At 34.6% G+C, this 15,008-nt stretch overlaps 1 protein-coding gene across 1 annotated transcript; it reads left to right on the top strand.

Moving 5' to 3' along the window:
- Positions 1–7,237: 7,237 nt before the first annotated feature.
- On the top strand, positions 7,238–7,855 carry LOC131597837 (uncharacterized). The gene has a single exon (XM_058870502.1). The coding sequence runs from the start codon at positions 7,238–7,240 to the stop codon at positions 7,853–7,855; it is 618 nt and encodes a 205-aa protein (XP_058726485.1).
- The last annotated feature ends 7,153 nt before the right edge of the window (positions 7,856–15,008 follow it).

Here is a 15,008-nt window from a genome sequence, read left to right as displayed (position 1 = left end):
ACTCTATTTGACTATAGTTTAACCCTGACAAATTAGAGTCTTTGTGCGGTAGTCCGTCTTGCACGCCCTCAAGGACCGTCCTTCAGTCAATGGTGGATTGTTGAATCCCTATTTCCAAGTGAATGTGAGCCAATTACTAGAAAATTCTTATCCCACATTTCCCAAGACTAGGCGATAGGGAAGTATTTATGGGGTGAGGTGGTGCCTTTGAAGGTGACATATGAACATCGACTCTCTTAAGGGCGGCTTATGGCCTTCACCCTATATATGTTCATTACAAGAATAACACTATATAGACCCTCAAGTACGAGTCCCTTGATAGAGGATGAAGTGTTTTTAGATTGAGGTATAGGTACCCTGAGAATCTGACTTCCTTGACGTGATAGGCTTGTTAGGCTCAATTTTTTTTATCCTTTACGAGAAGTCTTACACTTCGGTCCATCCTGTGAGTGCACTTGCCCATTGGATGTTTTGCATGATGTCAAAACTTAGGAAAACATTAGCATTTTTGTACATTGAACGATGTCTTCAAGTCATTATGTGTGCATATGCATTAGAGATCTTAAAAGGCAAAGATCTTACCCATGAAGTCCAGTGTACAAATATTGCCACAAGGGGAGGCAAGGATCTTTTCCATGAAATTCAACAACAAATATTGCTACAAAGAGCGTCAAAGATCTTTGCCATGAAGTCCAACAACAAATATTGCCACAAGAGGCACAAAGGATCTTCCCCATGAAGTCCATCAAAAAATATTGTCGCAAGGGGCAATGAAGATCTTCGTCATGAAGTCCAACAACAAATATTACCACAAGGGGCGACAAGGATCTTCGCCATAAAATCCAGCAACAAATATTACCACAAAGGGCTATAATGATCTTTGCCATGGAGTCCAATAATAAATATTGCCATAAGCGGCAACAAGGATCTTCTCCATGAATTCCAACATAAAAATATTACCACATGGGGTGGCAAGGATCTTCGCCTTGAAGTTCAAAATACAAATATTTCCACAAGAGGCAGCAATGATATTCGCCATGAAATCCAAAAGCAAATATTGCCATAAAAGGCAACAAAGATCTTCATCATGAATTCCAACAACAAATATTATCATTGGGGCAACATGGATATTCACCATGAAGTCCAACAACAAATATTGCCACAAAGGGAGGCAAGGATCTTCGCCAAGAAGTCCAACAACAAATATTGCCACAATGGACGACAAGGATCTTCGCCATGATGTCCAACAACAAATATTTCCACAATGGACGACAAGGATCTTCGCCATGATGTCCAACAACAAATATTTCCACAAAGGGCGACAAGGATCTTCACCATGAAATCCAACAACAAATATTGACACAATGGCAAGGATCTTCACCATGAAATCCAACAACAAATATTGACACAATGGCAAGGATCTTCACCATGAAATCCAACAACAAATATTGACACAATGGCAAGGATCTTCACCATGAAGTCCAAAAACAAATATTGCCACGTGGGGCGACAATGATCTTCACCAAGAAATCTAGCAAAAAATATTTCAACATGGGGCGGCAAAGATCTTTGCCAATAAGTCCAATAAAAAATATTGCCACAAGGGGAAACAAGGATATTTTCCATGAAGTCATAGGAGACAGAGTTTCTTTGTTGGTGGATTGTGAGGTAGTGTGGTATGACCATAATATCTTATGGAGTAATCCCGTGGCATCGTCAAGCTTATTCTCGAGGCCCTTTAGAAGTACTTTGTTTGCTAATTTAGCTTTCCCACTGGCTTGCGGGTGTACAAAAGATACAAATTTCATATGTATTCCCAAATCCATGCAAAAGTTGGTTACCATAGCACATGTGAACTGAGTTCCATTATCGGAGATGATAGCTCCGCAAAGTCCATACTTACACATAATTTTCTGCTTGTAGAAACAACAAACTCTCTCGGCTGTGATTTTAGCAACATCTTTTACCTCTATCCATTTGGTGAAATAGTCAACTCGTACTATCAAGAATTTCAGTTGGCTCGACGCTAGGGGCAATAGACCTAAGATGTCCACACATCATTGATAAAGGGGCTAAGGCGAAGTCATCGACTAGAGATGTTCAACTATGGCGTGGTGAAGGTCGACATGCCTCTCGAATTGATCACACTTTTTGAAAAAGGCGATGATATCCTTCATCGGAGCCGGTCAATATTATCGTTCCTTTCACAGTTTCTCCAATGCAACTACTGCAGGCTCCCTTATGTACTTCTGCCAGCACCCAGGCAGTTTCGTGTTCGCATAGGCACCACAATATGGGACAAGCATAGTCTCATTTGCTTTAATGCTAAGAGAGACGAGAGTATCTTGAATTACGATTTTGTCGAAACCTGCTGTCTTTGAGGTAGTAAGTTTAGATATGGGGTATGTCTTGAAGTTTTATTCGCGGGGAACAATGCTCTATCTCAAATTGTATATTTCAAAGAAAACAAAAATTGAGATCAACAAAGATTTAACATTTATTTTGTTTTTTTATTCTTTATCATTCAAATAAATTTATTCAATAGTAAAAATTATTTTTATTTTTAAATCTTGGTATTTGACTTTGTGATTGACTAATTTAAAAGGACTAATCCCATCAATTTTTTCTGGAAAAAACTTGAGAGGGGGACTAAAACTGTTTGAATTTAAAATAGGGAGACCAAAACTGTTTGAATTAAAAATAGGGGGACTAATTTCGTGAATAAGACAAAATAGAGAGACTAAAAATGTAATTTAACATAAAAATATTAAAAAACAATACCAAAATATTTTATTTGATTCATATTTGCACCAAAATCAAAGAAAAAAAATAAATTTTCAATTATCTTTTTGGAAAAAAAAAAGAATTTTCACTTCTTAAAATAGTTTTAAAACAGAATTTTGCTATTTATGTTGCAAATAAAATTGGGTTAAAAAATGGGCCTGGGTTGATTACCTAAGAGACCCAACCCGACCCATATTTCACAAGTTTCAGATTGGGTAATGGAAAACCCTAGCGGCTTCCTTGATTCCCTTTATAAACACCAGACTCGCTCATCTATCAAACAAAACATTAACACTTCGTTCCTTTTAATTTTTCCGTTCTTTCTGATGTTCATTTTTTTATATTCAATTGAATCTTCATTTATATATGTTATATCTGTTCTTCTATGATTGATACATATATTATTTTATTTTAATTTTAAGAAATTTGATAGTATTCTTTTGTTTAGAAACGCAAGTCAGCTTCTTGATTGAACTCTGTTGATTCTACGGTTCAATCAATTATATTTACATACTTGCGAATATCAATTTCTATGCAGGCTCACTCGTCTGAATTTGATTTTTAATCTGATCTTTCAGACCCTTTAGTACTGTAACATCTATTTCTTTTCCATTTTTTTTAAATTTCTGAAGCAAACGCACTCTGTCCCTTAACCGTGTTTCACACGAATGTTTTGAGGCAATTTCTTCGTTTGCGATACTGATTTAGTTGTTGTTCTATCATTTGCTCGCAAGATTTTTATTTTATTTTGCGGGCTCATTGCTAGACTGCATCTACATAGTTAATATTAATCCAATTTTTTATGATTTATGTTTTTATTAATTTAGTGGTCAAAATTGGTTGAGTTGATTATTTTTTTCGTCGGTTCAAATTACTTTTTTGACTTAAAAGTAGTTTTCTTTTTTATAATAAATTTTTTTACTGAACTGGATAATAAAAATCTTTACTGAACCGGATGAAATTCGATTGATTTTCAACCAGGTTGTCCATCCCTATATATTGCAAACCAATCAACCGTAAAACCTAACAATTTAATGGAATAATATTGTCAATTTAATGGAATAATATTGTCATATAGACAAAACTTAACCTTTTTAAAAAATTAATATTAATGTGACATTAAATTGAAATAATAAATTTTTTAAATATATGCATCAATTGTGTACAGAATTTATAAACAAATCAACGAAATAGACAAAATTATATAAATAAATTTGTAATTTTGTTGTCTCTTTTATTAATTTGTTATACAAGTTTTTTAAGATAATGAAGACCTATTTCTATATTTTAACTTGAGATATGAAAGACAATATCATAAGCTTTATTTAAATTTCTTTTGATTTAAAATGATTTGAAAGACTTACTTCATAATAATACCTAAAGAAATGTAGTGGAATGAGTATTTTTGTTGCATTTGTATTTTACTATTGCAAATATTTTTGTTGCATTTGGATTTTACTGCAAATACATAAGTATGATTGTAAAATTATTATTTTGGAGATTTGTATCTATTGCAAATATTTTTGTTGCATTTGGATTTTACTGCAAATACATAAGTATGATTGTAAAATTATTATTTTGGAGATTTGGACAACTACAAGAAAGTGAAGTGGGTGCAGTTAGCGTTTCTTAAAAAGATATAAGATAAGTTTTTCTTAGCGTTTCTTAAAAAGATATAAGATAAGTTTTTCAAAGATACAAGATAAGTCATAACAAATTATGAACGAGCACTGTAGAGAGTAACAGTTGTGATCGATTTTAGTTTGAAAAATATAGAACCAAACTAAATTAACTGGTTTGGTTCGATTTTAGTTTGAAAAATATGGAACCAAATTAACTGGTTTGGTTCGGTTGATTAGTTTACACTATTTTTTTTTAAAAAAATTATATTTATTAGTTTATTTTAAACTATCATGTTTTTCAGTGTATTTTATGCTATTTTTTTAAAAAATAATACATTTCATATAATTTATTTTATTTAAGTTCTATTTTTCAAATAAATTATAAGTTGGTCTTAATTAATACGAAACAATGTCACGATTTTCTTTGCATCAATAAGTTCAATTTGAAAGCTTAACAGATAGAACACACATCAAAACGGTTAACGGTTTTGTAACAAGTAAATAAAAATATGTATGAAAATTACGATATAAGAAAGTTACGATATAAGAAAGAAGGTAGGGAAAGAAACAGTTGTGGCAGCCAGCGAGGCAACAGTTCAGTGAAACAAGTTTTTGTGATTTGTAGTTTCTATTTTCCATGTTTTCGAATTTAATTCTAAGAAAGTGTAAACAAATATTGCAAATGGTTGAACTGATAAAAAAATTTGGGCTTAATTATGGGTGGAATTATATATTAAAGTGTAATTATATCAATTGGTTCAGTTCAGTTTTAGAACCAAACCATAAAAATTCGATTTTATTTAAGTTTGGTTTGGTTTGGATAGTCGATTTAATTTGGTTTTTTTTATCCGCTTACACCCATGACTTTCACTTTAGTAGAATTAAGATAGAGTATATGGAATTTAAGTTCGACAAAGCAAGAAAAGTTTCTAACATTAAGTTTCTAACATTAATATGGAATTTAAAAAAATGTATTTATCCCTACAATGTTAGCGAATTTTGATTTACCACCCTCATGATATATTTTTTTTTCAAAATAAACAAAAATAAACTTAAAAAAAAATTCCACGTAAATTTAAAAAATAATAAGAAAATCCACATGGACATGCCACGTAAGCAAAATTGAAGATTCCATGCCACTTGGTTAATTGAGGGGATAAAGATATGAAATCTTAACCTTACAAGGGGAAGTTCAATATTTTTTTATGATCTGGGACCTCGCTTTTTAACTAAATAGGTTTATAAAGAAATTTGTGCATTTTCTGTTTTAAAAAAAACCCTTATTTGGACTTGTGTAGATTAGGTTGTACCCTATTAGTTGATCTAGCATATTATCACCCTTAATAATAATATGGAAATTTATAATGGATCAAGACAAGAGGTGACATGTTCTTAGAGAAATTTCTTTCTTATTAGGAAGGGAGATTGAAAGATTTGCTTGGACTGTAAAATTATTATGGGAGATAGTTTAACTACCTAACATAGAGTCTTGGAATGTAATAATTCAGATAAAAAAAATAAGAAGTCATATGGGAGCGCCTTGGATCAAGTGGTGGCATTTGAAGGGTGAAAAACAAAGAAGTTTGCAACACAAGATCTTAGAGGGAGGATTTGGACAACCACAAGGAATGACAAATAATATGTGGAATAAGATAACCCATGAGGTTATAAAAGTAGCTAAAAAGACATTGGAAGAGGTTTTGGATTTAGAGGTAAACAATTGTGGTGGTGGAATTAAAGTGTTTAAAGTAAAAAAGAATTATTTTTAAGAATAGTCTAAATGTAAAAATGTTGAAACTTAGGAAAAGTATAAGAAAACTAAAACTAAGAGCAAGAACATGGTGAGTGAAGCAAGAATTCGAGCTTTTTACGTACCTTTTATAGAAATCTTTTGGAACAAATGAGGGAGAAAGATCTTATTTATTAAAGTTGTTAAGTCTGCTCCAAATTTTGGAGCCAAAACTAAGGTTAATTTAATCATTGCCAATATTGATTTATTTTTATTTCAAACAATTTAATAATTGTCAATATTAAGTTGTTTTAATATATTATATAATTAAATAAAAATATTATAACTTCTCCACTCCTATAATTTTTAGGAACCACTCTCCACTCTCTGAAACCAATCTCCACTATCTCTACATATATTTTGCATTACATTCATAATGTTGAACTATTTTTTTTCTCCTTTTTATTTCTTCATAACTACTTATTGAGATGTTCTTTTAGGTTAACCCATGTTAAACATTATTTTTGTTATGAGAGCATCTCTCACATGATAATTGTCATCAATTTATCAAATTTAGTTAACTTTATTTTTATGATTGTTGCATTAATGTTTTTTTGTATGGTTCAACTTCTTTTATGCTAGAGGGTTACACATTATTTATGTTATGAGAGCATCTCTCATGATAATTACCATCATCAATTTATCAAAATTTTTTTTTACAACAATTGCATCAATAATTCAAATGTTTTTATATTTTTAATTGGATGGCAATATGACGTAAACATACGATTGCAGGATATGGCTTAGATATCAAATTGGCTTCAAAATGTTAAAACATATAATGAATATGCAAAGGAGTTTCATGTTATTTTTCAACCAAAAAAGAAAAGAAGGTTGTAATATTTCTTTATAAGTTCACTTTGTTAGTAAGGAATATAAAATTTTTATATAAAATTTTTTCTTGGGTCTGGTAGGGTTTGGTTTTTCTTCTCCTTTTGAGAAGCCTGAGTTTTCACTTCTGGTTACTAGATCCAACAGTTTCCGATTTGCTACGTCCGTTTGGTGATCATTCTACATCTCAACTTGTTCGATGGAGGCTCCGATGGCGGATCCTAACATGGAGGGTTTGTCGTTACATGATGAAGGAGAGGAGGAAGGATTCTGTTTTGACGTTGAAAGTGAAGAAGGATGTGTGGAGAATCTGAAATTCTGTCTGATAGGCAGATTTCTAAGTGATAGACCGATCCACGTAAAATCTATGAAGGCTCGCATGGCGGATATCTGGAGACCAGTCCACCAAGTTACGATTAAAGAGGCTATGGAGGGGCGTTTTCTTTTTCAGTTCAATCACAAGTTGGACATGGAAGCAGTGCAGAAGGGTGGTCCGTGGACTTATGATAGCCATCTATTAATCTTGGACCAGGTGCAATTGGGAGGGAAGATCGAAAATATACCGTTATATCATGTTGATTTCTGGGTGCAAGTTCACAATCTTCCTGCTGGTTTTATGTTAGAGAAAGTCGGAGTAACAATGGCGAACTTTATTGGCACTTTTGTTGAATATGATAAGAACAACAACTCTGTTTTTTGGCGACAATACATGTGGATAAGGGTGAAGATTGACGTTCGGAAGCCATTAAAGAAGCTTACCAGAGTGAAGAATAAGGATGGGGAATGGTGTAACGTTAGCTTTAAATATGAGAAGCTTAGTCTATTTTGATTTGTTTGCGGTGTCCTCGAGCATTCAGAACATAGATGCGCGGTTTGTTTTGCTATGACTGAAGATACAAGTTTAAGGGGGTGGTCGGCGGAAATTCGAGCAGAAAATAGGAGGTTTGGGGGTGGTAGTTCTCGCTGGCTGAAAGAAGATGATGGAGGAGAAGTGTAGAAACCTGGTGCTGCTTACAATTCTCAAGCACGTGAAACTCAGTCTCCAGGAGGAGAGAGTGGCGAAGCAGAATATTCCAGGGGAGAATCATTTACATTCAATGCTAGAGATAGCCCAATCATTAGCCATAATGAGCATTCACTAGTGGTTAATTCTGGCCAGACAAGCAATCAGCAACATTTATTTCCTAACCAATCCCAAATTAAACCTCTGACCGACAAGAGCATTGATGGCACTCAGCATTATTCTTCTTGCTTTCCCTCACAAATTGTAACAGCCAACATGGATCATGATATACCGGGCCCACATGTTTCCCCTCACGCTAAACCTATTGCTCCCACATTTAATTTTTCTGATGGACCCCGAGCTTTTATCCAAACCGTACCCTACAGTCTAACTAATACAAACCTGTCCCCTAGCCAAACAGCCAATAATACCAACCTTATCCCTTCTTTTAATAATCTGATAGCCCACCAAAACAAGGAGTTAAGAGCGGTTTGTAGTAGCCCTACATCCAAATTGTCGCCCCTGCATTATCTCACCAAGTATCCCATTCAGAACCTCATGCTGTGTCAAACCAAAATATGCAAACCCCCAACCCTTTGCTTGGACCCGTAAAAACAAATTCTCCCATACACAAAAAACCACATGCCAAACAAACCAACTCAAGCCTGCACCGCAAAGTAAAAACCAATATTCCTCACTGCCTTTCTGCTGTTCACAACATTGCAATCAATCTCCCATCTTCATTGAGTAGAACCTCTTCCGAATTATTGCTGTTGGAGAAGAAACATCGAAGGGATGACGTAGTAGAGAAAGAAGCAACACCACAAAAAAGATCAACAACATTTTTTATCGGCAAGTCCTGGCAGCTAGGACTGCCGGGAATAATGAGAATTCTTAGTTGGAATTGTCGGGGTTTGAGCAGCCCGAGTGCAATTCCAAACCTGAAAAAATTGGCTCTACAGCACCGGCCCGATGTTATCTTTCTAGCGGAGACTCTGTCGAATTCTCGGAAGTTAGAAAACATTCGGGTTATGCTGAAGTTTGACGCATGCTTGTCTGTGGACGTCGAAGGTAGAAGTGGAGGGATCACGGTTCTATGGAAAAATACCGGTAGCTGCAGCATTATAAATTATACAAGAAATTTTGTGAATGTTATTGTCACTGAAAAAGACAAAAGTGCATAGAGACTTACATGTTATTATGGTTATCCGGAGAGAAGTAGAAGGAAATTGACATGGGACCTGTTACGTGAAATCCGGGATATGTCAAACTTACCGTGGTGTGTTATTGGAGATTTCAATGATCTCCTTTCCCAGCAGGATAAAAACGGAAGACATCCCCACCCTAATTGGCTGTGCTCGGGTTTTTGTCAAGTCGTAAATGATTGTAATCTATCCGATATTACACTTAAAGGCTATCAATTCACTTGGATGAAGAGTAGAGGAAATGACCATATGATTGAAGAAAGACTTGACAGAGCTCTTGCTAACTCCGAATGGTTAGCGTCTTTTCCTCATGCTAAGTTATCTAATCTTATCGCATCGCATTCCGATTATAGCCCCATCCTTTTAGATTGTGATCCGGTACAGCAAGCTGGTAGGAGTTTTCAATTTCGCTTCGAAAACAATTGGTTACAGGAAGATGGTATAACAGAGGTGGTCAATAATGGTTGGCATTGCGAGGAGCATACTGATGTGGTTAAGCGCATCTCAACGTGTGCTGAAAGTCTAGAGAACTGGAGCCGACATTTGCGAAGAAATAGGATAGGAGATATGGATCGTTATAAGGCAATGATGGAGTCGAATAGAGGTGGTGCTGATTTGCATTCGGCAGAGCGGTTTCATGAGGCTCAGCAGGAGTATAACAAAGCCTTGATCAGTGAAGATTTGTACTGGAGACAAAGAGCTAAGATGCATTGGCTAAAAGACGGGGACTTGAATACGAAATTCTTCCATCTATCGGCGACTGCTAGAAAGAGTTTTAAGAAAATTGTGAGCTTGAACCATGAAGATGGTAGTATGCTAACAGACCCGTAAGGTTTAGGGGACATTGCCAAGAATTACCTTGAGAATCTTTTGCTGGCAGTAGCAACAGAGAGTTTGGTCAGGTTTTAAGTGGTATTCAGCAGTGTGTTTCTTTGGAAGATAACAATAATCTGACTTCACCTCTTTCTAAGAATGAGTTGTATGCGGCGTTGGTTGAGATGCACCCGGATAAATCTCCTGGGCCTGATGGTTTCAATCCCGGTTTCTATCAACATTTTTGGGAGGTCTGTGGGAATGATATTTTTGAGGCAGCTTCGTCGTGGCTTCTTCGAGGCTATTTTCCTGAAGCCATAAATGATACTAATATTTGTTTGATCCCTAAGTGTACTCATCCTAATAGAATGCAGGACTTTCGGCCAATATCATTGTGTAATGTCATTTATAAGATTATTGCTAAAGCGTTGGCGAATAGGTTAAAGTCGTTACTAGATAATTGTATCTCGAAGGAACAATCTGCATTTATGGAAGGTCGGTCTATTTTGCATAATGCCATGATAGCATCTGAAATAATTCATTCCCTTAAGAGAAAGACACATGGTAGGAGAGCTCAGTTAGCTCTTAAGATTGATATCAGCAAGGCTTACGATAGGGTAGATTGGGGCTTCTTAAGAAGTATGATGCTGAAGATGGGTTTTTCAGAGAAGTGGACACACTGGATGATGATGTGTGTTACGTTAGTTCACTATTCGGTTTTAGTTAACTCGGACTCAGTTGGACCTATTATGCCAGGAAGAGGACTCAGGCAAGGCGACCCACTATCGCCTTATCTTTTTATTCTTATATCTGAAGGTCTCTCAACCCTCATCAAGGGATCTGTAGCAAGAGGAGATATCCATGGTATCCAAATTTGCAGAGGGGCACCTAGTGTGTCGCATCTGCTTTTTGCTGACGACTGTTTTCTATTTTGCAGGGCCAACGTGGAGGAAGTTTCTCATCTTATGGGGGTTTTGGATATCTGTGCAAAAGCCTCCGGTCAGGAAATCAATTTATCCAAATCCGAGGTCTTTTTCAGTCGGAATCTGAGTTTATCGGCCCAGGAGGATCTTGCAAATATCATGAGAGTCCGTCATGTCTTAGGGACAGGCAAGTACTTAGGGTTGCCCTCGATGATCGGGAGGAGTAAAAAGTCGACTTTTGCTTTCATCAAAGACCGTATTTGGAAACGAATTAATTCTTGGAAAGGTCGGTCCTTGTCAAAAGCTGGTAAAGAAGTCATGATTAAATCGGTTCTCCAAGCTATCCCAGCTTACGTGATGAGTATATTTATTTTGTCTGAAGCAGTGATTAATGATATTGAGAGAATGTTGAATGCCTTTTGGTGGGGTGGAGGTTCTAATAGTAAGGGTATTCGTTGGATGGCGTGGGATCGTTTAGCTTGTTCTAAGAAGGATGGAGGACTTGGATTCAGAGATTTTAGAGCTTTTAATATGCCTATGGTGGCTAAGCAAGGATGGTTTATTATGAGTCACCCGCAAGCTTTAGTGTCCAGATTCTTCAAAGCAAGGTACTTCCCAAAAACATCTTTCTTTGAAGCTAATCTTGGTTTTAATCCTAGTTTTGTTTGGAGGAGTATTTGGAAAGCTAGAGATGTTCTTATGCTCGATTGTAGGTTGAGTATAGGTGATGGTAGCCAGATTAAGGTTATGCAGGAACCTTGGATTCGGGGAAAAGATGATAGGTGTGTTCCGGGACCTCAATAATATGGTATCTATAATTTGGTAGTTCAAGATTTGTTGCCAAATGTAAAACAATGGAATATGAGGTTGATTAGAGAGCTGTTTAATTTTCCAGGAGCGGAAGCTATTACCTATGTCCCGTTAGTGGAGGATGTTGTTGTTGACCGTTTGGTGTGGAGGGAAGAGAAAGATGGTCAATATAGCGTTCATTCCGGTTATTGTGTTTGGAAGAGTAGAAAAAAGCCTCCTATTCAGGAGAATATTGAGGTTAATTGGAATGGATTGTGGTCTATTAGTGCTCCCCCACGAGTGAAACACCTTTTATGGCGGATTTGTTCGGGTTGCCTTCCCGGGTCCGACTACGACAACACCATGTTCCTTGTCCTATTATGTATCAATTTTCTGGGGAGGAGGAGGATGATTGGCACGTTTTTTTCGGATGTCCTGAGACTATCGAGTGCTGGAGAATAGTAGGTTTGTATGACATTATATCACCTTTCCTTCTTCATTGTAATGACATTCGATCTCTTATTTTGAACTTGTGTAATAGGGAGGATAAGAAGGTGGCGGGGCACTTTTCTATGATGATTGAGTTGTTGTGGCATAACGGGAATGATTTTATTTGGAATAATGAGAAGGAGGAGGTATCAAGGCTTGGGTGGTTAGCTTTTCACAAGTGGCAAGAGTGGTGGTTGGCTCAAAATCCTCAGGATGGAGAGGCTGCTCTTCCTTCCACTCTTTCTTGGATTCCCCCCCTTCCGGTTGGTTTAAATGTAATGTTGATGCTGGTTTTAATCGTCACCAAGGAACTACTAATAGAGGTTGGTGTATCCGAGATAACTTGGGGAATTTTGTTAAAGCAGGTGTTGCTTGGGATGTTGGTTCATTTTCTATCCTCGAAGCGGAAGCGTTGGCGTTAAAGGAAGCTATCCAAAGTGCTTTAGCCCTTCATCTTGATCATGTTATTTTCGAGGGTGATTCTCTTCAAGTTGTCCAAGCTATTCAATCTAATAACATTGGTGGTTCTGAATTTAATTTTATTATTTGCTCTATTAAATCTTTACTTTGTAATTTTTTGAACTTTGAGGTAGAGTTCGTTAAGCGTCAAGCGAATATGGTTGCCCATTGTCTTACAAAGGCGGCCAATTCTTGGCCTCGACGCACTCATGTTAACTGTATTCCTCGTTGTATCGATTCTATTCTTATGAATGAAAGAAGTTAAGTTTGTTTTGGTAAAAAAAAAAAACGAAGAGAAGTAAGTTTATTAGTTTGATTTCAATTTTATCTTAGCGTTCCTTAATTAATTCATATTTTCCCTAAAAAAAAAACTTATAATCCTTTAATCATATTCAATTTTTTTTTAATGTATATTCGAATCTATTTGATCATGTATAACATTTAATTTTTACAATTTTTTTTAGGTTCGAATATCTTTGGCATATTTTTTTGATACATATATTGTTGAAAAAAAATTCTATGTAACTTTTATAAAAGAGTGATGATTATGTTTTTTATACTACAAACTTTGGCATCACAATTTTATTTTCTCTTTTTGATATTTGTTTTTCCTATCAAATAATAATAAAATAAATAAAATACTTAATTACTAAACTCATGTTTCTAAATAGCTAAAAATATCCACTTTGCTCTATGTTATACTTGATTTTTTTTATTACTATAAGTCAATATTAGTTTTAACTCTCAATACTCATTAATAATTAAATAATTTAAATATTAACTAAAAATTAGGATCATATAGTTTTCTTCTCATGGCTAAATAGTAGAAAATATATTTTTCTTAGTCATTCTTATGTACAATCCCATTATTTTACTCTATAAATTATACTATTTTATACTTTTAATTTTTTCTTCTTCTTAATTATGTTAAAAATATATTTTTTTTCAAAAATAAAATTAAAAAATTATTGTCAATTTATTTTGGTAAAAAATACACCCAATAATAAAACCATTAAGTAGCACTATTTTAAATTATTTTTTATGTCACTATAACAACTATCAATACTAATTTAATAAAATATATCCTGCATCGCACGGGGTAATCTTCTAGTTTATATTTAGACTTGTTAAGGGAAGAGAAAGAAAGATAGAAGATTTAGATCAGGTGAAGTGTGTTAAAAATAAAGAAGGCAAAATTTCGATTCAGGAAAAGGATATAAATGATATGTAAAAGAAGTATATTTTATTTAAGGGTTAAATATGTCTTTGGTCCCTATAAATATCTCAAATTTCATTTTTAGTACCTATAAAAAAATGACATATTTTGGTCCCTACAAAATTTTTATTCCTTGCTATTTTCTAAAATTTTAAAAACTGTTTAATTACCCGTAAATTTTTAAGTTTTTGAATAATTTTTGTTCATACGTGTCTAGAAAATATAAAATGTTTCTTTACCATATTATATAATTTTTTAAAATGAGAAGAATTAAATATGAATTTTTTAAATTTCAAAAGATAATGATAAAAGTAATGCAAATCTCGACATTTAAGTCAAATTTTGAATTCCTTTTTTTTCGAGAAACTTTTATAATGTTCTAATTCTAAACATGTATGTAAAATAATCATTCAAAAATACATATCTATTTAACAACAGGGATTAAAACTACGTGCATAATAATTTTGTGGGGATCAAAACATGTCATTTTTTAATAGGGACAAAAAACAAAATTTAGTAATTTTAAAGAGACCAAAAACATACTTAACCTTTTATTTAATGAAAGATATGACATCTAACTATACTCTAGCATACACGACATTAGAGAAAAAGATTTAAACTATAGTTACTACCGTCGGATTCATAAACAAGTGTTAAAAGAAGCATTGAAATGGGTGAATAATAGTAAGGCGGTTGGCCAAACCACATACATGTTAAAGTGTGGAAACTTCTTGGACATAAAGGCATTGAGTGGCTCGCCAAATTTTGTTAACAAAATTATAAGGTCAAAGTAAATGCCAAATGAATGAAGAATAATCACTTTAGTTCTAATCTATAAGAATAAGAGGGACATACACAATTGTGCAAATTATAGGGGAGATTAAACTTATGATTCATACCATGAAGTTATGAGAAAGAATAATTGAATGGAGACTAATAAAGGAGTAATTTGCACTCACAATGTCCAACATGGTGTTCGCCATGGAGATGGCCATGAGGCTAATGATGTGTCCCACTTTCTAACGGTCACAAAGACCAAGTCATACAGTTTTGTGAAGGTTGCATTTGCCACAAGGGGATGGCGT

Source organism: Vicia villosa, linkage group LG4, assembly GCF_029867415.1.
Source record: "Vicia villosa cultivar HV-30 ecotype Madison, WI linkage group LG4, Vvil1.0, whole genome shotgun sequence".
Taxonomy (NCBI): domain Eukaryota; kingdom Viridiplantae; phylum Streptophyta; class Magnoliopsida; order Fabales; family Fabaceae; genus Vicia; species Vicia villosa.
The sequence above is the reverse complement of the archived record's forward strand: the minus strand, read 5'-3'. Positions and strand labels throughout refer to the sequence as shown.

Excerpts from the sequence above, each read along its gene's own strand:
- LOC131597837 (XM_058870502.1), top strand. The coding sequence starts at position 7,238 with ATGGCGGATCCTAACATGGAGGGTTTGTCGTTACATGATGAAGGAGAG.